The following is a 23,975-nucleotide window of genomic DNA, read 5'->3' as shown; positions in this document are numbered from 1 at the left end:
AAGGTGTATGTAGCCGCTATTTCGGCTCATCACGATGCAGTAGATGGTAAGTACTTGGGGAAGCACGACTTGATCATCAGGTTCCTGAGAGGCGCTAGGAGGTTGAATCCCTCCAGAACGCGCCTGGAGTTCGGTCCAGGTTACTCTCACGTGATCCTGAGACCCTGACCGGGCTATGTGCCCAAGGTTCCCACGACCCCTTTTAGGGATTAGGTGGTGAACCTGCAAGCGCTGCCCCAGGAGGAGGCAGACCCAGCCTTGGCGTTGCTGTGTCCAGTGCGAGCTTTACGCATCTATTTGGATCACACACAGAGCCTTAGAAGCTCCGAGCAGCTCTTTGTCTGCTTTGGTGGACAGCGGAAAGGAAGCACTATCTCCAAACAGAGGATCGCCCACTGGGTCATTGACGCCATTGCGATGGCATATCAGGCTCAGGACATACCACCCCCTGCGGGGTTACGAGCCCACTCTACCAGGAGTGTGGTGGCCTCCTGGGCCCTGGCCAGTGGCGCCTCTTTGGCAGACATCTGCAGAGCAGTGGGCTGGGCAACACCCAACAACTTTGCGAGGTTCTACAATCTCCGGGTTGAGCTGGTCTTGTCCCGTGTATTGGCAGGCACGAGCAGGTAAGTTCCGGGACAGCTGGCTGGGTGTACCGCTTGCGCATAGTGCCTTTCCCCTCCCTTGAGGTGAAGACGTGCGCTCTTGGCTCCCAGTCGTGTTCACAGACTGTGATCCCTGGATGACTTTCCTCCTTAGCCCTCTGGCAGTTGAGTTTGCGGAGAAATTCGCTGACCGGCCCAGTACGTGCGCTAATGAGCCCCTGTACTGAGGTAGGTGCTCCACATGTGCTGGTTCCCCGAAGGAGACCCCATGTGATAGCAAAATTGTTTCCCTGTTGGCAAACTGCGCCTTCCTTGGGCAGAGGCCCCTCTGCCCCGGTCGCCATGCTCTGTAGAAACTCCTTCCCCTTCGGGTAGGACCTACCATGGGACCTCTCCACATGACATACTTCCGACAAGACTCGGTAAGACCTTGTGACGTATTCCACTCAAAATCTCCGCGGTGTCTTCCCCTTGGGAGGGACGCAGACACTTATGGCTTCCAGTCAGTTAACAAATTCCACTCTTTTTGGGGAGAAAAGAGAGGGAAAGAGGCCTCAGCTGGGCTAGCCTGTCCCTATAGTTGGCCAGTTGACTTGTTCCTGATGGACCGTTCGACGCTCATAAGAGTGTTGGGGGAGGTTACGGGTGGCCTGGTGCACTGGCTACGAGGCACACAGCGGTCTGCCCATCACACACCTGCAGTTCACGTTACACAATTCAGATAGTTGTGGCGTTTTGTATAGGCACCCCTAGTATCACTACATCGACAGATAGGGAACATCACGGTTACTTTCGTAACCTCCATTCCCTGATGGAGGGAACGAGACGTTGTGTCCCTCTTGCCACAATGCTGAACTACCCGCTGAAATGGCTGGGACCTGGTCTTGGCTCCTCAGCACAAAACCTGAATGAGTGGTTGCATACCAGCTCCTTTTATACCTGTATGTCCTGGGGAGAGGCATGCAAATTCCACTAACCAATTCTCATTGGCCTTTTTTCAAAAAAGCAGAGGTGTTTAGGGCTCCCAAGAGTGACCCCTAGTGTCACTATATCGACACAACGTCTCATTCCCTCCATCAGGGAACGGAGGTTACGAAAGTAACCATGACGTTAATTACACTCTCTTTTGATTATCGTTACGATAGCATTGCAGTGTTGTATCAGTTTGGTTGCTATGAGACATTTCTGACCATCAATGTACCCCTCAAAACCACAATGTAATCAATCTCAAAATTAAAAATAAGCTCCCTCTTTGTTTGTGTTTAGTTGTCAGGTAACTGTCACTGGATTTCCAATTAAGTGAAAAGTCACATAATGCGTGATCACTATTGATCATCGTTTTCATGATCGATCATTGCTGCCACGTCCGAGTACCCGAGTACTCATGCCCATCCCTAATTTTAATACATATTTTTCCAGTGACAAACTGTTTTTGAGGGTCTCTTAAAAGCATGAAATTGACTTTTTCCCTATCTGTTCCCACTGACAAGTAATCAGTCATGTGACACCTGATATAGGAACTGAGCACCCATGAGTAAAGTTGGCTGTCTCTATTTCATACTTCAGGGGAACTCTGCACTAGCGGAGCACTGCCATAGAAATGAATGGTGGTGCTAACGGATAGTTCTCTCCAGGAATTTCAGAGCTCCTTGCTTTTATTCCGTCTATGTGTGTGTGTGTGTGTGTGTGTGTGTGTGGACAGGTTTAAGTGGTTTACGAGGACATTTTTTTAGGTTACAATCTGGTAATTACAAGAGTATTATGCTATAAATGTGGTTTATGAGGACATTTCTAGTGTCCCCATAATTGAAATCACTTAAAAAACATACTAAACTATGTTTTATTGAAAACGTAAAAATGCAAAAAGTTTTTTGTGAGGGTTAGGTTTAGAGGTAGGGTTAGGGTTAGGGGAAAGAATCTATAGTTCGTACAGTATAAAAATCATTATGTCTATGGAGAGTCCTCATAATGATAGCTGCACCAACATGTGTGTGTGTGTGTGTGTGTGTGTGTGTGTGTGTAAAGGCAAACAATATAATAACTATATAATCGGGTAGTGCCTGACATGGCAACAGTGACCACAAGTATGTTGTGAAAAGAGCCCACCCCCATGTCTGTATGATATTCTGGTGCTGAGTTATGGCTAATCCCCCAAGGGCCTCCGGCAGCCAACACAGGGCCTCAGTACAGTGTCCCTCTATGATATTCTGGTGCCAAAATATGGCTGGAATATGTTTTTATACAGTTGCTAGGGTTGTGGCTAGTTGCTAGGCCTTGGCTAGGAAGTTTCTATTGTGCTACTTAATGGCTGCTTGCTGGCCCAAGTCAAAAGATCCCACATCATTAGGTCTCAGTGATTTTTAGATCCAAAGATATAACCCTGATCCCATAGGTGAGTCTATGGGATTTTTTCACTCCTTTTTATGTCCACTGGGAAAACGTTGAAGTTGAAATGTTTAGAAAAGTCAAAAGCTGCACAATTTGAGGTATCATTCATATATAGCACAGAAGGTGTGGGACGAATTACATGCCAAAGTTTTGCATGGAAGAAAAAGAACAGGGTTAAAGATTTTGAAAAATCCCTATGCCTGTCGGCACATCGATTAACCAGGAAAATTAAAAATGGCATTTCATTGCTGACCCCTTGTCTACTGCATTAATATACCCTGGCATATTAAAAAGTAGGGAAACTATTAAAAGTTCTACACATCTATAGTGTGGTTGTGCCACACAGGCTAAGATTTAATTAGTGGGAAGTAGCTTTCTGTAAGGTTCTCAACCCCCTGCAGATATTCTGCAGTATTTCCACCTGACCCCTGCACAAATCAGCTGAACTGCACAGGAGATTAAATCCACTTTCTCTTGTTCTAGAAAAATCAGTAACCTATTACACCTTTCACTTGGGTCATTTATCAAAATCAGAGGGAGAGAACAAAAATAGATGAAGCCAATTTACTCTCCCCCATTACCTATAAAAAATGTTATCAGTTTTCAATATGATTTAATAATATAAGCTACACACACACACACACACACACCAAAAGTACACTGATGCTGCTCTCTATGCAATTAGCCAACTTGGCATGGTATGGTACAGGAAAGGCTTGATATGAAGTAAAGAATTAGCTCTTTGCCATGCAAATCCAAGCCTAAACTGCAACAGAAGACATTAAACTGCTCTCAGATCAGCAGTGAATGAAACTTCTCACCCTGGATCCTGAGGTGGTGTCCGCTGGGGATGAGGAGATGGTGACAGAGGACTCGCTGACCATGCTGGGAGGCCTCAGCTCTAGTGGTGGCTTGGACATCTGTGAATATGTCCTACAGGGGACATAGATAAAGACATGATCTCTGACAGCAGGTGTAAGGTGTGGTAACTGTTACACATGGTGACATGAAGAAAAGGAAATACTTTTAATTTGTAGTTATAATTTAACCAACAATGCAAAGCAGACCCTGAGGATACAAAGTATACAGAGGAGACCTTCCTTCTCAAGTGACACTTTGTCAGACACCTTCCCTGAAGGCAATCTATTCAAACACGAGGATAGGAAGAATAGTAAACAGACAAGATTACCACCCCAGGTGAGAGTAGTTGTCTCAGGTGACCTGGGTTTGGTGACAATGACAAGTACTCACAATGTAACAAGAGTGAAATCCACCCATCCATCCATCCATCACTCACTCACTCACTCACTCACTCACTAGAACTAATCAACAAACTTTGCAGTATAACTAACAAACAAACAAACTATCCATTCATAACTAACTGACTAACTAACTTACTTACTGTCTATATGTATCTGTGTATCCATCTGTCTCTCCATCCATCTATCCATCTGTCTATCTGTCTGTTAGTGATGCATCGATACCTCTTTTTCTCTTCTGATCCGATTTGGATATCTGAAATCTTAGTATTGGCCGATACCAATCCAATCCGATTCCAGTGTTGTTGTTTTTTTTGCATAATCAGTTTAGGATATCTTTACATTATTGAGTGGAACTAATTGGAGGTCTTTTATATGTAAATAAACACAAACCTCTAACTACACATTATTTCAATATAAATGTATAGCTTATTAAGAAAAACTTTATTGTTAACTAGTCTATTGGATAATGCAGCAGCAAAATGAACAGTAATTCCAGCCTAAGTCTTCAGTAGAAAGACTTTTCTTTGCAAAATTTTTTCAAATTGTATCTGGACTTTAAAGGATTCAGATCTCATTTTTGTTTAATTTAGTTGTAAGATATCAGTTCACTTTCATTCACACAGTTATTTTTTGGAACCCATTCAACTTAAATACTGTTATAATTTGTAAACAAATAATAATAATAATAATAATAATAATAATAATTATTATTATTATTATTGACTTTTAGAATATTAAATACAACAGTAATATATTTCAATCGTGTACATCTACCTTTAAAACCCTCACGCTTTTATTTTGACATTCTGACCTCTCCAGGAAGTCCTGTATGTGTCTGTTTGTCGGCAAGTTCACAGTAGTTTAATTCGCTTCTTATTCAAATTCTGGTAAAATGTTCCTCCGATGCTGTTCTAAATGCACATTATAAGTGAACCGAACTATTGAGCATTTACATCTGAGATGTTGTTCGTGAGTAGCGCTCAAATGCTGCGCAACACGTGAAGGCTAAAAATAGCCGTGATTGCATCACCAGCCGCTTTTGCATGTGTGTGCCAACTATGTCTGTAACTAACGATTATTTTGATAATCGACTAATCTAACGATTATTAGAACGATTATTCGACTATTCAGCGATTATTGCAATGATTAATCATTAGCTCTTAACCGACTATTCAGCTTGTGCCCCAGCTTAAAAGGTTGTATTAAATGTGCTTGCTAACAATACAGAGGACAAAATCATCTTTTAAAAATACCTCTAAATGACATTCACTGAATTAAAGGGAAAAAAAAACTTTTTAAGTTTCATTCAGTAAAAAAGTCACTGCAAAAAATCTTCATCAAAAAATCAAGTGTTTTTGTCTTGCTTTCCATTTAAAATAGTCTAAAAATCCTTAAAACAAGATACATTTTCTTGACAAGCAACATAAGATATTTAGACTTGCTTAAAGAGAATGTATCTTAAATATACGTGTATTTTGTATATAAGTATATTTTTTCAGTTTGTTATACTTCTGCAAGTGCAGTAAAGACAAAATATACTTATATTCAAGATCTATTCTCTAAAAGCAAGTCTAAATATCTTATATGCTGCTTCTCAGGTGAATACATATTTTTTTAAAGGATTTTGATATTTTGAAATATTTGTATTTTTAATATTATATTCAACATTCTCAGATAAAAAAAAATGATAATTCTGCAGTATAGCTGCTAAATAAAATCTATGATGTTTTAAATGAGTTTTAGGTATTATTTTTGTAAAATAAGCCAAAACAAAAACAAATAAAAAATGTATTTTGTTGTAGTGTACAATGGGGCGAAGACTACCCTCTCTCACCATTTTGTTCACTTCAATCCATCTTTAACTCACAAAAAAACAAACATTCTTATTAATAAAGCTGTGTATTGCCAATTTTCTTCACGATAAGAAATGCACAGTGACACATATATTATGATTCAATAAGTCACGATCCATCACGTTATAATCTAGCTGCAGCAAGCGCGCACTCGAGGGACGTGCATCCCCGCGACAGAGTGTGCATCAGCCGGGTGCAGTTTCAGTCTCTCCCCCTTAGATCAGGAAACTTCGCACAACTCATAGAAGAGGCGCTGACCGCACAGAGAAATGACAATTTTGGAATTTGTAGTTATTTATATGACCTGCTTATTATTTGAACTTTAATAAAGCTATAATGCATTAAATATAACTGCATTAAAGCTGTAGCGTCGGGGTGTTTCCTTTAAAGATGCTCAACACACAAGTTTTGCTTTAGAGGAGCGGCAGCTCCAGCTGCTTCTATGAGAGTGCTTCTGCATTTACATATTTTGTATTATTCCCTCATACTTGGCAATCTACATCACCTGAAGCTGTGAAAGTTTACAGTCAAGCGCGAGCTGCAGTGCTGCTCTCACGTGTCGTCATTAGATTTTCATATGATATCATGTTACGTTAAAGCCAGCATGTTAGTTAATGGCACTGCTCTGTTGACACTAGGGCTGAAACGATTAGCCGACGTTATCGACAACGTCGACAATAAACAATTGTTGACAAAAATTTTCGTTTTCGAATAGTTCTTTAAAATCATTAAATGTAACATGAGATCATATAAAACTCTAAAGATGATGCGTGAGAGCAGCACTGCTTGTGCATACTATACGTATTAAAGCTATCGCATGTCTTCATGTGGCTTTGAATAAAATGCACGAGTCATATTAACTACTTTAATTGTGTTTTTATGGTTCTTTAATGTCATTTTTGGAGCTTGGCCATAATGAACATGACTAACACACAGTATTGGATTTAGATTGGGCTCATCAGACTGATACCTGATCCGTCTAAAAACGTCAGTATCGGAGACGACACCGACCCAGGTATTGGATCGGTGCATCCGTACTGTCTGTCTTCCCGACTGCCTGCTGACTAACTAACTAACTAACTGTTTCTCTACCCATCTATCATTAACCATCCAACCAATCCACCAAACAACCATCCATCCATCCCTCCCTCCATCACTAACTAACTAACTGAAAAACTTACCATCCATTTAAAGTATAACTAACAAACAAACAAAATACCTTTCCATTCATAACTAACTGACTAACCAACAAACTTACTAGCTGTCTATATGTATCTGTGTATCCATCTGCCTCTCCATCCATCTATCCATCGGTCTGTCTCTTTTCCGACTGCCTGCTCATCCATCAAGTCCGTCCAATCATCCACCCATTCATCCATCCACAATTTTTGTTTAAACAAGGTGTAACTAGGTGAAGACAAGACCACAGTAAAGCATCAACAGAAACCTTAATGCAGGGTCATTGATACACCACCCCCAAGAAGCTTCCATAACTATGGGTGTTATCACTGGGAGACAATCACCCACTCTTCATACACTCATCTACTGTATGTCAAGCTGCTTGAAGTCTACATCAATCAACATTACACTCTCTAAGATCACAGCAAGATTATGTTGAAATATCACAGTGTCTTTTTTGGATGGCAGAAAGTCATCTCATATTTAGCTCATTTGGCTACGAGCACTCAGTGGATGAGGAAAGTGGAAGAATTAACTGCAGCTGAAGAATGCACGGTATTTACAGAGGTCACACCCCTCCGTACAGGTCAAGGACATTGGACTTAGTCTGACACTGCATGATGTATCTGCTCCCACTGGCACTTGCTAACAGTTTCACTGACATTATGGTAAAGACAGTGTAAACACTCTCAGGTATTTGATCTCAAATGCATGACTTGTTAAATAGTCAAGTCAAGTCATTTTTATTTGTATAGTGCTTTTCACAACACACATCGCTTCAAAGCAACTTTACAGAAAATCATGCTTTAATAGAAAAGGAAACTGTAATATCTATAAAGTCTTAGAGTCATCATTGTGTAATTGTAAATTGTATATAAAAATAAATAATTAAATATTTAAATATTAATTGTATTTAGAATTCCAGTGAGCAAGCCAAAGGTGACTGTGGCAAGGAACACAAAACTCCATCGGATGTTGGTTAATGGAGAAAAATAAGCTTGGGAGAAACCAGGCTCACTGTGGGGGCCAGTTCCCCTCTGGCTAAACAGCATGAATATAATGCCAATATTAGTTATTTGTGTGCAATGCAAGTCATGGATTAAAATTTGTAAACTAAGTAAGTGTTAAGGGCCAGTGTTAAAATGAAGATTTTGTATGAACGGTAAGATTAATGACTAATGCCTTTGAAGTCCATCCTGGATTAACTTCAGAAGTTCACATAGATACAACTGATAGCCTATGTATTCCATTTTAAGAGTGTAGTCCATCAATAAACAAAGGTGATGCAGGCAGAGATCAATGAGGTGCATCACATTTCAAACTGCAGATCATTTCGGTGAGGTTCGGTGGGTTCCATCCTAAATCCAAGTTTCAGGCAGTGGCATATGAAGTATCCAGTGTCTTACAGCTGGAGTTGGCATCAGTTCATCCTCTGAAGTCCATCGTAAAAGACTGAAGTGATGTCTGGCTAGCACCGGCTGTAGTTTGTCATCATCACTCAGTGACACGTAGCAGGAACGGAGATGGATCTGGCCGGCCTTGGTAATATAGGATATGAATCCCGAGGTTGAGACAGGGAACCAAATAGAATAATATTATCGTAGATGCCATTCAATTTATTGCAGAGTTATAGATTATGAGAAATGTTTCTGGTTCCGTCAGACCTAACTAAAGCAGCCTAATTGTGAGTTGATGGATAAATTAGGTGTATGCCTGGCTAATTAGATGAGTCTTTAGTCTAGAATTAAACTAAGTGAGTGTGTCTGTGTTCCGAACAGTGTTAGGGAGACTATACCATAGTTTTGGAGCCAAATAGGAAAAGGATCTACCTCCTTTTGTGGATTTTGATATTGTAGGATCTATTAACAGGCCATAATTTTGTGATCATAATAAACATGATGGAATATAGCGTGGTAGAAGGTCACTTAAGTACTGTGGAGCTACACCATTCAAAGCTTTGTATGTAGTTAACAGAATTTTAAAATTCATATGAAATTTAACAGGTAGCCAATGTAACAACGATAAAATTGGGCTAATATGATAATTTTTCTTGGTTCTCGTCAGCACTCTGGCAGCTGCATTTTGAACCAATTGAAGTTTATTTATTGAACTTGCTGGACATCCTCCCAGTAATGTATTACAATAATCTAGTCTTGAGGTCATGAACATATGAATTTGATTTTCGATATCAGCAACAGAGAGCATGTGTCGTAACTTAGCAATATTTCTGAGGTGGAAGAATGCTGTTCTACAAACATTGGAAATTTGATTTTCAAAGGACAGATTGGTGTCAAATATAACACATAATTCTTCGCTGAAGACAACGTAACAGTACATCCATCGAGAGTCAAATTATATTTTAGCATCTTATTCTTAGAGGTTTAATTAGTATATATTAATAATTAGTACCTCTGTTTTGTCGGAATTGAGTAGAAGGAAATTTCTGGCCATCCAATCTTTGATTTCATTGATACACTCTGCTAATCTGGAGAATTGTGAAATTTTGTCGGGATTAGAAGAAATAAAAAGTTGGGTATCGTCAGCATAACAGTGGAAACGTATTCCACAATTCCTGATAATATCTCCCAGGGGAAGCATATATAAGGAGAAAAGCAGAGGCCCAAAAACTGATCCCTGTGGCACTCCATACTTAACTTTGTTTGATTTGACAATTCCTCATTTACACATACAGTGGTAGCGGTCTGATAAATAGGACCTGAACCATGCTAATGCAAGTCCACTAATGCCAACATAATTCTCCAGCCTATTCAAGAGAATGTCGTGATCTATGGTGTCAAAAGCAGCATTAAGCTCTAAAAGCACTAGAAGAGAAATGCAGCCACGATCAGATGATAAGAGCAAGTCATTTGGAACTCTGATAAGTGCAGTCTCTGTACTGTGATGGGGCCTAAATCCTGACTGAAATTGTTCATATATACCATTTCTCTGTAGAAATGAACATAGTTGGGAGGACACTACCTTTTCTAGTATTTTCAACATAAATGGGAGATTTGAAATCAGTCTATAATTAGCCAATTCGCCAGGATCAAGCTGTGGTTTCTTAATAAGCGGTTTGATAACTGCCATTTTAAAGTTTCTTGGGACATATCCTAATGATAGCGAGGAATTAATAATATTAAGAAGAGGCTCTGAGATTACAGGGAATACCTCTTTTAAGAGCTTAGTTGGTATTGGATCTACCATACATGTTGTGGTTTTTTATTTTTTATTTTTTTTTTATATACGTTTTGTTAGCTCTTCATGATCTTTGACAGTGAAGGATTGAAGTTGCATGTGAGGAAAATATTTTCTGAAGTGCTGTGACAGTTGATTGCATAATTCCAATTTTATTTCTGATTATTTCTATTTTATCAGTAAAGAAATTCATGAAGTCATTGCTATTGTGCTGCGATGGAATATCTGGTTCAGTCGAGGCTTTATTCCTGACCAATTTAGCCACAGTACTGAATAAACACCTAGGATTGTTGTGGTTATTATCTATGAGTTTGCTCAAATATGCTGACCTGGCAGCTTTTAGTGCCTGTCTGTAGCTACAGACAGTATCCTTTCCATGCACCATGAAATACCTCTAATTTTGTATTCTTCCACTTACGCTCCATTTTCTGAGCTGCTCTCTTGAGAGCATGAATGTGATCATTGTATCATGCTGTGGGGCTTTTTTCTTTAATTGTCTTTATCGAAGGCGGACGACACTATCAAGAGTGCTTGAGAAGACTGTATTTATATTTTCCGTTATTACATTAAGTTCTTCTAGGCTTTTTGGCTTACTGAGTATGTGAGACAATTCTGGAAGATTATTAGTGAAGCTATCTTTGGTGATTGAAAGAATAGTTCTACCTGAATGATAGCGTGGTGTAGACTGAGTGACATTAGCTGATCGCAGCAAACAAGAGAAGAGGTAATGATCTGAGATGTCATCGCTCTGTGGTAGAATTTCTATAGTATCAACATCAACTCCATATGACAGAATAAATTCTAGCGTATGATTATGGTGATGAGTATGTCCTGTCACATTTTGTCTGACTGCAAGAGAGTTGAGAATATTGATAAATGCTAATCCCAATGTTACATTTTCATTATCTATGTGAATGTTGAAGTCACCAACAATTAAAGCTCTATCTACAGTAACTACTCAATCTGATAGAAAATTTGCAAATTCACCAAGGAAATCAGAATATGCCTGGGTGATCTATATACCATAGCAAAGGCAAAAGACGGTGTCACATTAAAGCATTATTACTTCAAAAGACTTAAACCTATATCCTGTCCTTTGAGTAACACCAAAAACTACATTGTAAATTGTAGCAACACCTCCTCCTCGACCCTTCAGACGAGGCTCATGTTTATAACAATAACCTGGGGGAGTAGATTCATTTAAACTAATAAACTCATCTGGTTTAAGCCAGGTTTCAGTCAAACAGAGCGCATCTAAACTATGATCTGTAATCAATTCATTTACAATTAGTGCTTTGTTTTAAAGAGATCTAATGTTTAATGTAGCCCTATGTTTATATGATGTTTATCTTTAAAAAAACATAAATTAAGTTTGACCTTAATCAAATTTTTTCTAAATGATTTAGTGAGGGGTTTGTGTTTGGTAGTTTGGGGGAACAGACAAAGTTTCTATATGATATCTAGGTGATACAGTCTCTATGTTGTAGTTTATGTGACCTGTGTGACGTCTCAAGGCAGCTAGAAGACATTCAGATTAACCAGTTTGTCTGCTTCCTGACCTGGGCCCCAGTTAGTCAAATACTATCAATATTAAGACTATGAGCCAAATTACTAGAGAGGAGAGCAGCACCTTCCCTGGACGGATGGAGTCCGTCTCTCTTTAACAGGTCAGGTCTACCCCAAAAACTCATCCAATTGTCTTTAAATCCTGCTATTCTCCGGACACCACTCAGACATCCAGACGTTCAGTGACACTAATCTACTATAAACCTCGTAAACACAATGAGCAGGGAGGGGGCCAGAGCATATAACAGTGTCTGACATCGTTTTTGCAAGTTCACACCCCTATTTAACATTATCTTTAGTGATCTCCGACTGGCGAAGCCGGACATCATTGGTGTCGAGATGAATAACAATTTTAGAAAATCTACATTTAGCATTAACCAGCACTTGTAAATTTGATTTGATTTCAGACTCCCAAGTCCCTGAAATGCATTGAACAATAGTGGCTGGAGTCTCTATTTCCACATTCATTTCAATAGAATAATCTATTACTAAGGCTCTTTCAACATGATTCTCAGTGGGATGCATCACTGAGTGGGGAGAATCGATTGGAAACCCTAACAGGAACAGGAGAGAGGTGTCGCTTTGCTGAGCGAGTATGCCGCCAAGACGTCACCCAAACACCCTGCTGCGGGGGCTCTACAGCCGGAACCAAAGTGTGTGGGTTGCTCGCTGTACTACTCGCATACGAAACAGTATCTACCAGTTTCTCTTTCACACTGACCTCCACTAGCACTCGGATGCGTGTCTCTAACTCATTAACCTTCTCCACCAGCCTGACTAATTCCTTACATTTATCACATGTGAATCCCTCACTGCTGATGGAAGAAGCTATAGTAAACATGTGGCATGCACTGCAGGAAGAAATAGCATGAGCTTATGCCATAACTTACCGCAGTTGTTTATTGTTGTTGTTGTTATAGTTGTTCTTGAGCGGTGGTTTGATGTGGTTCCTGATCAGCAGTTGTTTGAGATTGATGCAATAATCCATGTAAAACACAGAGGAGAAAACGAATGCATGCAGTCAAGATGCGAGATGTAGATAAGCGGGAAAAAAAAGAAAAAAGAGAGAAACGGGTGCGCTCGGTAAAATACACACAGTTGAAACAGTAGAAAAGCGGAAAAAACAAAGCATGTGGTAAAATGGCAAAGGTTAAAACCATGAACATATAAGAATAAGCAGTGCTAAGCAGGCTAGCAAGCTACAAACACAGTGTGCCGGCAGCAACCGGAACAGTAAGTCAACTGTTGAGTAATAATAAATAATTAACCAAATGTTTGCAAAATGCCAGAGCCTCTGTTGTCATGATGCCAAGCTGCTCCCTAAAAGTATTTGAACACATTTTACTTTCCCAATAATCAGAGCTCCATGAAAAGCAGCACTGAGATTCAGGTAATGCTAATGCATTTTGGACACGTCAGCAGAGAGAAGGGTAGAACAGCGGAGAGATGAGGGAGAATAGGGGGAAACAGCGGACAGAATTTAGAGGTCAAACAAACTGTCAGAGTCGTGCTGCCACTGCAGGCAACAAATAAAAACTTCTCCCAAACACTGTCAGAGAGAAACGTCAACCGCAGAGACTGCTTGGAAAGGTACGACCTAGAGTAAAACTGACTATTGAGTAGGCTTGGTCATTTTTTCTACAAACAGTTAAATTAAGTTCAGATGTACTCTAAATGGGATGGGGGTGATGAAGTGAGTTCTGTCTGCATTACGTTTTACTTGTTGGAAAATGTACATATGTGTCAGATGGATGTCTTTTGCGGTTGCATTAATCTCCTCTGTCATAATCCATAGTTATACAGAGTGCACATTTTACAAACCACAAACAAATTATTATGACAAACCCATAGTTTGTTATAACTATGGTGCCAATAGTTTGTACAGTAACCATTTGATGCAAGGATATAACCAAATATTCATGACTTTGGTGACCTTTAAAGTTTAGTAATCTGTCATTGAAAATGACCACTACTCTGCATACAGATTTCAACATTGTTTATGTCTGTTAAATAATCTGCATTTAAATAATTCTGGATGGACAGCAATAATGATTACAATGTCTACACTCACCGTTCCAATATGGTAAACAATTTCAGATAAACCTTTCTCTAAATTGCATTTGGTCTTTTTACATGTTGTTTAAGCTGGCACCACACTAGCAGACTCAAAGCAACTTGATTTTGGCCGAGGGTGTCACACTTGCCGACTCTTGCTGAGATCGCACTTCACTGGAGGTGAGACACACTTGCCGATTAAGAATGTTGGAGGGTTGATAGACATACCAACTCACTACAACTCTCTCTCTCTAATTCCCTGTAACGTGGAGCTCGCCTAAATAACAACAGCAGTACCGCATGAGCATAAACAACTGTAAAAGAGTGATTTAGGATGAGATTCAAGAAGTAACTTTTTTTTGTGAAAGTTTGTGATTGTGTATTTATCCCCTCAAGGTTTGCCGTAGAAAGTGTATGTCCATATGCAGCTTTCAGCAAGTCATTTTAGTGTTGGAGAAAACGACGGAAAAATGCTTTGTGACAGAATCAGCATTTGTGATGATATGCAGCTGCAGTTGAGATGAAAATGTTCTGATCAGCTTGACGTCTTGTCAGTTCTTTTTTAAGAAAAAGAAGCTCATTGGTCACTTGACAAGAGCACAAGAGCCTGCCCGAAGACAGAATGATTTTCTCTGCCATGTTGGATCCTTTTTTCCATTTGCTGTAACCATTAACTCAGCAGGAAGTCCCAACGGTCAAGGGATCAAAAACCTCCCGCTGGCAGACGCTATAGCGTCTCTCACCTACTGGCTGGCGATTATGTTAATAAAGCTCACACCTGAAAAATCAGCTAGTGTTACACTGGCTTTAGATGGTCTCTTCCTGTTTAATTGGGTGGTTCTTGGCCAGAATAAGCTGTAAAATGGGCCAGACTTTATGCCAATAGTCAAAAGTCTGTCTATGCGAGACTGAGTCAGACCAACTGTAAGTGAAATATAAACATAACCGCTGGTGTACTCAAGCATAACATGGAGTCTATAAAATGTAGTTGAATCTCAGAGGTCTGCAGAGTGGTGACCAAAGCTCTTTTACAGACCCATCTGAAATTTACACCATCACTGACATCTCACAGAAGGGGTGGACAGTGACACATATGGTGAACTCCAAAAGTACAGTATGAGCGGGTTGAATCTAGAATCCGCTGATAAAGCAGATAAGTAAATATATACTGCTTTTAAATCATTGTCTTCATACATTAAATAACACACTGGGGAGAAAGAGTGCACTAGCACTCATCTGAGGGGAAAGCAGTAGTAGAGTAATCGAGCTGTAGTTGGCAGAAGATTATCTATTTCGGTATGATTTTGTGAAAAAGTCATCTGGAGTCATTTCTAGTTTTTACTTTGCTCAAGCCTGATTATGTCCCTGCATGACATACTTAATAACACAGAACCCAGTGACTACTCACTTCTCTTTTGATTTTGCTTTCATAACTCATCTCCAGTTATAATCCACTAAGCACACAACATAAACTCCCAATAAGTAATATTGCATAATGTTTCTATGACATAAACACTTCACATCACAACATTTGAATCTGAGGTAAACAACAGCTTTCTTTGCAAAATGCTACAAGTATGAATCTTGACATAAATAAAAATAATAATAATAAAAAAGAAAACATGCTAATGCAAAAAATGCATGATGCATCAATCCAAAGTTTTTAAAAAAAAATGTGTCATTATGCTGCTAAAACTCACCAAAGCCGGCGGATAACCCTGTAAAACAAAATAACCCTGCCCAAAATCTAATACACACTCATAGACAGCCCTTCAGTGTAGCACCTACAACACACCAAAGCCATAAACAGTGGGTTTTTTCCTGAGGAATGTGACAAGTTCCTGTAGTGTGACAGAAGAGTCAGGAGGTGTCTGAGGCCAGTGTTCAACATCAAAACAGCAGGAAACTACAGCAGCATTACCATGGAAAGAGCTGTGGACTGGAACGACACTCTGTTTTCTTTTTACCACTTATTTTTCACCTCATAAACTGGCTCAGATACAAACTTTTTGCAGTATGTTTGCACCATGGGACACACTCCTGTTTTATCTAGGCATATTATTTACCTGTCTTCTGAACAAATGGGCACAGAGACCTTGTATTTTATGTTGTAGAGATAAGAGAGATTCTGGCTGAAGGACACCTAGAACACTGAGAAACAATATGAATTTTGCCACCAAACCCGCACAAATTTACAACTAGTGAGATTCTAATACACTTTCCATGACATTCAGCTGTACATAATGCACTCCACTTATTTTACATGAACACATCTGATATAAGATGATACACCTGTTCCAAAACCTAATGAGCATCCTCCGGAGGCAGCATTTTAAGACATCATAGGCGTGCTCCCGACGCAAAGGCTGGTTCAAAAGGTAGGTATCTTAACTATGCTGCCTCTTAAGATATCTCGTTTTGGCCAGATTTTAAGGTAGCATCGTATGTATCCTTCCCCAGGTAGGTGATCCCAGAATGCACCGTGATGAGCGCGGCGGAAAAATAAATCCAAGAAGGCGGAAGAAACGAGAGAAATTTTGATTATAAATATACTTATATTCAATTTAATACTGAAAAGTATAGATAACAGTTTAATATGACACAAAACCAGCTATTTTACCCAAAATGTGTATGTTCTGTGAGTATTTATGCTCATTAGAGAATCTAATGCGTCACTTGTATTGAAATCAGTTGCGAGTTTTAGGGACACTCAGATGAGCTGGAAAATTGATTTCACCCACACATACTTGTGCAGGGTGTGTCATTATCATCTGGCCACGTTAAATTCTTATTCTCCAGAATAAGTGATCTGGAACCTGCTAACTAGAAATCCACACCACGGCTGTCATGGTAACCCGCAGCAACATTCCAGTAAGGATGAATGACTTTGTGAAATATGTCATGATGTCAGCAGAGTAATATCAATGTTTTCTTCCCACAGATCAGCATGCAACACAGCTGTTAGGGGTGAGGTTAGCTTTCCATTGCTAGATTACTAAAGGAAAAGGCAGGGCTGATGGGGAGAGAGGACTGAACGAGGCCGGACTTGTTCTAAAAATAGCACGTTAGAGCAGCCAGAAGTGTCCTGAACTTCACTATCTCTCTCTTATACAAACCGCAGGCATTCAACAGCAGTCACAGGCTGCTGAAAGACTCAGCATTATCAACACAGCTGCAAGTGCCAAACTGTCTCTTCAATATATGGCTCACTCTTTACATTTATTCATTTGGCAGATGCTTTTATCCAAAGCAACTTACTGATAAAATGAATATCTTGAGTGCACTGTATTCAGTATGTGTTCCCTGAGAACTGAACCGGTATTGCTAGCACAATTTGAGCTACAGGAACTCCTCATTAAAACATCTGGCCTGCATGACCATTATCTCTTGGGCACTCAAACAAGAGGTTAGAATCTTGGTAAGATAACAACTAGATCCCAGCAGTAACACAACACTCCAATGACTACTCTGGCTTTTTTGGTGTTTAATCTGAACCTGAACTTGGCACAGGGACTTCACGCACAGTGCCCCTAATGAGAAGCATCAATCAACCCTGCCAGCAACATTTACTTCCCTGTCATTTGCATGAGAAATGGTCTTGACGGCCATGTGCAATATTCCTACGAGAGCTCAACATTCTAAATCCATGAGCCCACCTCTATTTGGAATACATTGAGTGGCAAGGAAAATTACTGATTAAGTGAGTCGTTAGATAACTTGTGTTTGAGAAAGATTCAAGAGTATTTATTGATGATTCATTATAAGAGTTTGATTAATTTGTGTATCAGATTAAAATGGTCACGCTTCATGCTTGCTTTGCAACCAGAAAGGACAACACAATAGGAAGATTCTGCAGTCTATTCACTGACTTAGAATTTTTCATATTTCTCTATCATAATATTAAATTCAGACTGCAAGAACACAAGTCAGCTTAAAAAATGATTTATTTTGCAGTGATGCTGTAGATTCAGTAGCAGGCATTTTACTACAGTGTTCTTTCTGCATCAACAAAAGAATGCAGATGTTCAAAAACTGTTAACGGAAATGAACATCAACAAAATCATTTGGTTCTAGTATTTAGTTATTTATTATGAAACCCGGTTCTGGATAAGAACCATTTCTAGATACCCAACACTATTTGGAGCAGTATATGAAATACACTTAGTGATAAGGCAGTCAAAATTTGTAATAATTTTCCCAGAGTTTGTTTCAGCTGGGAGCAGAATATTCATTAAAAACAGCATAACCTTCTTGGTGTTCTTTCCTCTGGTGTTAGCAAATAACAGAAGGAGATCTGTCTCAGCAGGGAATGTAAATCTGAGCTCTCTTAATTCTCATAGCACTGATGATGTAGAAATTCAAGCTCAGCTTACTGACATGTTGGGAGACATTGAAATGAGTGGAGAGGAGGAGGAGAGGAACAGGTAAGGTGCTGAGCATTTTAATGATATAGTAAATAAAGAACATTATTAAAAATATTATTTTAATATTATTTTAGTTTCATAATTGTTGTTGATTATGATCACATCAATGACAAATTTATCAACTACAATGCAATGCATGTAGTGACACTAGGGGTCACTCTTGGGAGCCCGAGACACCTCTGGTCTTTGATAAAAGGCCAATGAAAATTGGCGAGTGGTATTTGCATGCCACTCCCCGGACATACGGGTATAAAAGGAGCTGGCGTGCAACCACTCATTCAGATTTTCTCTTCGGAGCCGAACGGTCGATGTTTACGGAGCTGACTGTTCATTCACCTCTGTTGAATCTGACGGCACATTTCAGTGGCTTCTCCCTCTTCTGCACTGGTGCACTGCAGAGAACACCCCTGGGCGCTTCGGCAGAAAAAAGAGAGTATATTTTCCTGAAAGAGTATATTTCTCTAAAAGAGCAGCACACACGGAACATCTTTTTAAAGACGCATCTTTTAAAGATGTCTTTCTGTTTGTGTGTTATTCCTGGTTGCGGTAGTTACCTCTCAACTTCAGACGGTCACGATCGCTGTCTTTCATGTCTGGGCGTGACCCACATGGAGACAGCGTTCGTGGATGATCATGTTGTTACTGCGAGAACATGACCATGGCGATGCTGCGGTCGCAGCTTGCTTTCGTAAGAAAGAACCCCAGTGGCTCCCCGCCTCGGTCCTTCTACCTATGGGTATGAGGCCAGCGCGGCTAGCATTGGGGGCGATTTGGGGACCCCAATGGGACCGCCTCTGCCGGGTATCCCCCGCAGACCTCCCATTCCCCAGCATGCTTGTCTGCCCCGATCAGGCTTCCGGATGAGTCCGCCAGCTCGTCTCATGGCGAGTTCGACCTCTTGTTCAGAGCCCGCGAAGCTGATGAGCTCTCGAGCTCGGAGAGTGGGCTTGTCCAGTCGGACGCAGAAGCCTCAGCTGTGCTCCCCCCTTCGGGGACGATGTCCCAGTCACAGGCCGATGCAGAAATGATGGACATGCTTACCCGGGCGGCCACGAGCGTCGGGCTAGAGTGGAACCCTCCGCTCTCCCCCAAACCCTCGCGGCTCGATGATTGGTTCCTGGGCTCGCGGCGCCGCTCAAAGCAGCCACGCCCCGGTCCAGTGCCTTTCTTCCCGGAAGTGCACGAGGAGCTGACAAAATCGTGGGAGGCACCTTTTACTGCCCTGTCCCGATTTCTCAGATCCCCCACCTATACGGCGATTCCCCCGGTGGACAAGGCGCTCGCGGTGCACCTATGCCCGCAGAGCGCCGCCACCTGGCACGGATGCCCAAAGCTCTCGTCCAAGCCCTGTAGGTTCACGTCATCCCTGACGGCCAAAGCCTACAGTGCTGCTGGACAAGCCGCCTCTGGCCTGCACGCCATGGCTCTCCTGCAGGTCCACCAAGCCAAGGTGCTAAAAGAACTGCACAAGGGTAGTTCCGCCCCAGATCTGATGCAGGAACTGCGCTCGTCGACCGACCTCAGTCTCTCGGGCGGGCGATGTCCACATTAGTGGTCCAGGAGCTTTGGCTCAACCTGGTCGAGATGGGTGAGGCCGACAAGACACGGTTCCTTGCTGCCCCTATCTCCCAGGCTGGCCTATTCGGCAACACCGTCGAGGATTTCGCCCAGCAGTTCTCGACGGTGAAGCAGCAGATGAAGGCTATCCGACATATCCTGCCCCGGCGTGGCTCAAGATCCCGTCCCCCTGCGGTGACCGGCTCCGCCGCAGCCCACCCCTTCGGCCCGGCCCCGGTGTGGAGCCCACCACAGGAAGCAGATGCCACCCATCTCACGGCCGGCCACCAAGAACCCAAGAAGGGCTTCAAAGCGCCCCTGAGACGGGCGACCCAGGGTCAACGAAACCCAGTGCATTGGAGCTGGTAGTAAGACCACTCCATCCCCCGGTGGAGGGCCGGGTGGAGAATCTTTTGTTGCATTTTCATTTGATTTTGCCGCATGCCCAAGTGGCTGCGGTACCCAACAGTTCAGCAAAAGAGCGGTTTCCTCCTTCCCTGGGTTACATACCCGGTGTGCACGGTCATCATCACGACCACCGTCCACCTTTTTACCCTTGCAGGATTGGCACTCCAGCAGCGGTTTCCCCGTCCCTGCGTGCCCAGCTGTGGCACAGATCTGCCCCTGATGTGACAGTCTCCATGGGTTGCGAGGACAGGCCTCTTCCTCCCCCGTCCCAGGCTGTTCCGGGGTGGTCACAAGGAGCCAGGTAAGTGCTTCGAAGTCCCTAGACTCAGCACGGCCATGACATGGTGTGGCACCTTGAGCTCTGCCCCGCAGCAAGGCCCCACCTGCCGGTACGTCCGACGAGGTTGTCCCTGTGGTCCCCCTTGCGTGGAACTTGGATGCGTGGCTTGTGCTTTCCAATCCGTCGTGATAACTGATCCAGACCGTCCAACTCAGCTACTTGATTCAGTTCGCCAGGTGTCCGCCCAGGTTCAGAGGTATCTACTTCACCTTGGTGAAGGACGAAAGGCTACCTTGCGCGAGGAGATCACCACCCTCCTATGGAAGGGTGCGATAGAACCTGTCCCTCCGGCTGAAATGAAGAAGGGGTTTTACAGCCCCTACTTCGTCGTACCGAAAAAAGGCGGTGCGTTGCAGCCTATCTTGGACCTGCGAGTACTGAACCGGGCTTTATACAGACTCCCGTTCAAGATGCTGATGCAAAAATGCATTCTGGCAAGCGTCTGGCATCAAGATTGGTTCGCGGCGGTAGACCTGAAGGACGCGCACTTTCATGTCTCGATTCTACCTCGACACAGACCCTTCCTCCGGTTTGCATTCGAGGGTCGGGCGTATCAGTACAAGGTCCTCCCTTTCGGTCTGTCCTTGTCCCCTCGCGTCTTCACGAAGGTCGCAGAGGCAGCTCTTGCCCCGTTAAGGGAGGTGGGCATTCGCATTCTCAACTATCGCGACGATTGGCTAATCCTAACTCACTTTCGGGACATGTTGTGTGCACAAAGGAACTTGGTGCTCTCGCACCTCAGCCAATTAGGGCTTCAGGTCAACTGGGAAAAAAGCAAGCTCCTCCCGGTTCAGAGCATCTCTTTTCTCGGTTTGGAGTTGGATTCAATCTCATTGACAGCGCACCTCACGAACGAGCATGCACAGTCGGTGCTGGCCTGTTTGAAGGCGTTCAAACAGAAAACAGCGGTTCCAGTGAAACTCTTTCAAAGGCTCCTGGGGCATATGGTATCCTCAGCGGTGGCCACCCCGCTCGGGTTGATGCATATGAGACCGCTTCAGCACTGGCTTCAGACTTGAGTCCTGAGATGGGCATGGCACCATGGAACACATCGCGTGGTCATCACGCCGGTCAGTCACCGCCTCTTCAACCCTTGGACCGACCTCACGTATCTACGGGCAGGCGTTGCCCTAGAGCAGGTCTCCAGCCGCGTAGTGGTCACGACAGACGCTTCCAAGATGGGCTGGGGCGCTGTTTGCAATGGGCACGCAGTCGCCGGCTTATGGATGGACATGTGGCTGCATTGGCACATCAACTGCCTCAAGATGCTGGCAATTCTGCTTGCCCTGCGGAGGTTCCGGCCATTGATCCAGGGCAAGCACGTGTTAGTTCGGACAGACAACATGGCAACGGTAGCATATGTCAAACGTCAAGGCGGTCTGCGCTCTTGTTGTATGTCACAACTTGCCCGCCGTCTCCTCCTCTGGAGTCAGCAGCACCTCAACTTCGCTGCGAGCCACTCACATCTCGGGCAACCTCAACACTGCAGCGGACACGCTGTCACATCAGGTTACCCTCAGGGGAGAGTGGAGACTCCACCCTCAGGTGGTCCAGCTGGTCTGGAGTCTATTTGGACAGGCACAGGTAGACCGGTTCGCCTCCCAAGAATCCTCCCACTGCCCGCTCTGGTACGCCCTGACCGAGGCACCTCTCGGCATAGACGCGCTGGCACACCGCTGGCCCCCTGGCCTGCGCAAATATGCGTTTCCCCCAGTGAGCCTACTTGCACAGTCTCTGTGCAAGGTCAGGGGGGACAAGGAGCAGGTTGTCCTGGTATCACCCTACTGGCCCACCCAGACGTGGTTCTCGGACCTCACGCTCCTCGTGACAGCCCCCCCCCCCCGGCAAATTCCCCTGAGGAAGGACCTTCTTTCTCAAGGATGAGGCACCATCTGGCACCCACGACCAGACCTCTGGAATCGCCATGTCTGGCCCCTGGACGGGACGTGGAAGACCTAAGCGGTCTACCACCTGCGGTGGTAGACACGATCACTCAGGCTAGAGCCCCCTCTACGAGGCACCTGTATGCCTTTAAGTGGCGTCTGTTCGCTAAGCGGTGTTCTTCCCGACGGGAAGACCCCCAGAGATGCGCAGTCCAATTGGTGCTTTCCTTCCTGCAGGAGAGGTTGGAAGGGCGGTTATCCCATTCCACCTTGAAGGTGTACATTGCTGCTATAGCAGCACACCACGACAGTGGACGGTAAGTCCTTTGGGAAGCACGACCTGATCATCAGGTTCCTGAGAGGCGCCAGGAGGCTGAACCCCTCCAGACTGCGCCTCGTTCCCTCATGGGACCTCTCTGTAGTTCTTCAGGATCTACAGGGAGCCCCCTTTGAGCCTTTGCAGTCAGCTGAGCTTAAGGCACTCTTCTTGAAGACTGCCCTCCTGACTGCGCTCACTTCCATCAAGAGGGTAGGGGACCTGCTAGCGTTTTCTGTCAGGGAAACGTGCCTGGAATTTGGTCCGGGCTACTCTCACGTGATCTTGAGACCCCGAATGGGCTATGTGCCCAAGGTTCCCACGACCCCTTTTAGGGACCAGGTGGTGAACCTGTGAGCGCTGCCCCAGGAGGAGGCAGACCCAGCCCTGTCGTTGCTGTGTCCAGTGCGTGCTTTATGCATCTATTTGGATTGCACGCAGAGCTTTAGGATCTCTGAGCAGCTCTTTGTCTGCTTTGGTGCACAGCGGAAAGGAAGCGCTGTCTCCAAGCAGAGGATCACCCAATCAGATATTCCCCCTTTTTTTAGGGAGTGGAAAAAAGAAGAGGAAAAGAGGCCACAACTGGACTAGCCTGTCTCTATCTTTTGGGTAGTCGACTTGTCCCCAAAGGGCCGTTCGACACTCATAACTATGTTGGGGGAGGTTACGTGTCGGCCTGGTGTGCTGGCTACGAGGCACACAGTTGTCTGCCCGTCACACACTGCCAGTTCATGTAACACAGTTCAGCCAGTAGCTGCTTTCGTATAGGGACCCCTAGTGTCATTACATCGACACAACACAGAGTGAGTGACAGATAGGGAATGTCATGGTTACTTGTGTAACCTCCGTTCCCTGATGGAAGGAAGGAACTACCCGCTGAAATGGCCGGACCTTGTCTCGGCTCCTCAGCATAAAAACTGAATGAGTGGTTGCACGGCAGCTCC

The 23,975-nt window shown here is 43.4% G+C and overlaps 1 protein-coding gene across 14 annotated transcripts in view; it reads right to left on the bottom strand.

Annotated features, from left to right (window-relative positions):
• Positions 1–23,975, bottom strand: part of LOC127409766 (pleckstrin homology domain-containing family A member 7-like) — a 173,200-nt gene that overhangs the window by 77,001 nt on the left and 72,224 nt on the right. For all 14 annotated transcript variants that reach the window (XM_051644855.1, XM_051645058.1, XM_051645613.1 and 11 more), the window contains one exon: positions 3,815–3,926. In XM_051644855.1, coding sequence (XP_051500815.1) covers positions 3,815–3,926 — 112 coding nt within the window. The remainder of the gene's footprint in view (positions 1–3,814; positions 3,927–23,975) is intronic.

This window comes from Myxocyprinus asiaticus, chromosome 1 (genome assembly GCF_019703515.2).
Source record: "Myxocyprinus asiaticus isolate MX2 ecotype Aquarium Trade chromosome 1, UBuf_Myxa_2, whole genome shotgun sequence".
In the NCBI taxonomy this organism is placed as follows: domain Eukaryota; kingdom Metazoa; phylum Chordata; class Actinopteri; order Cypriniformes; family Catostomidae; genus Myxocyprinus; species Myxocyprinus asiaticus.
This window is presented reverse-complemented; position numbering and strand designations above follow the sequence as displayed.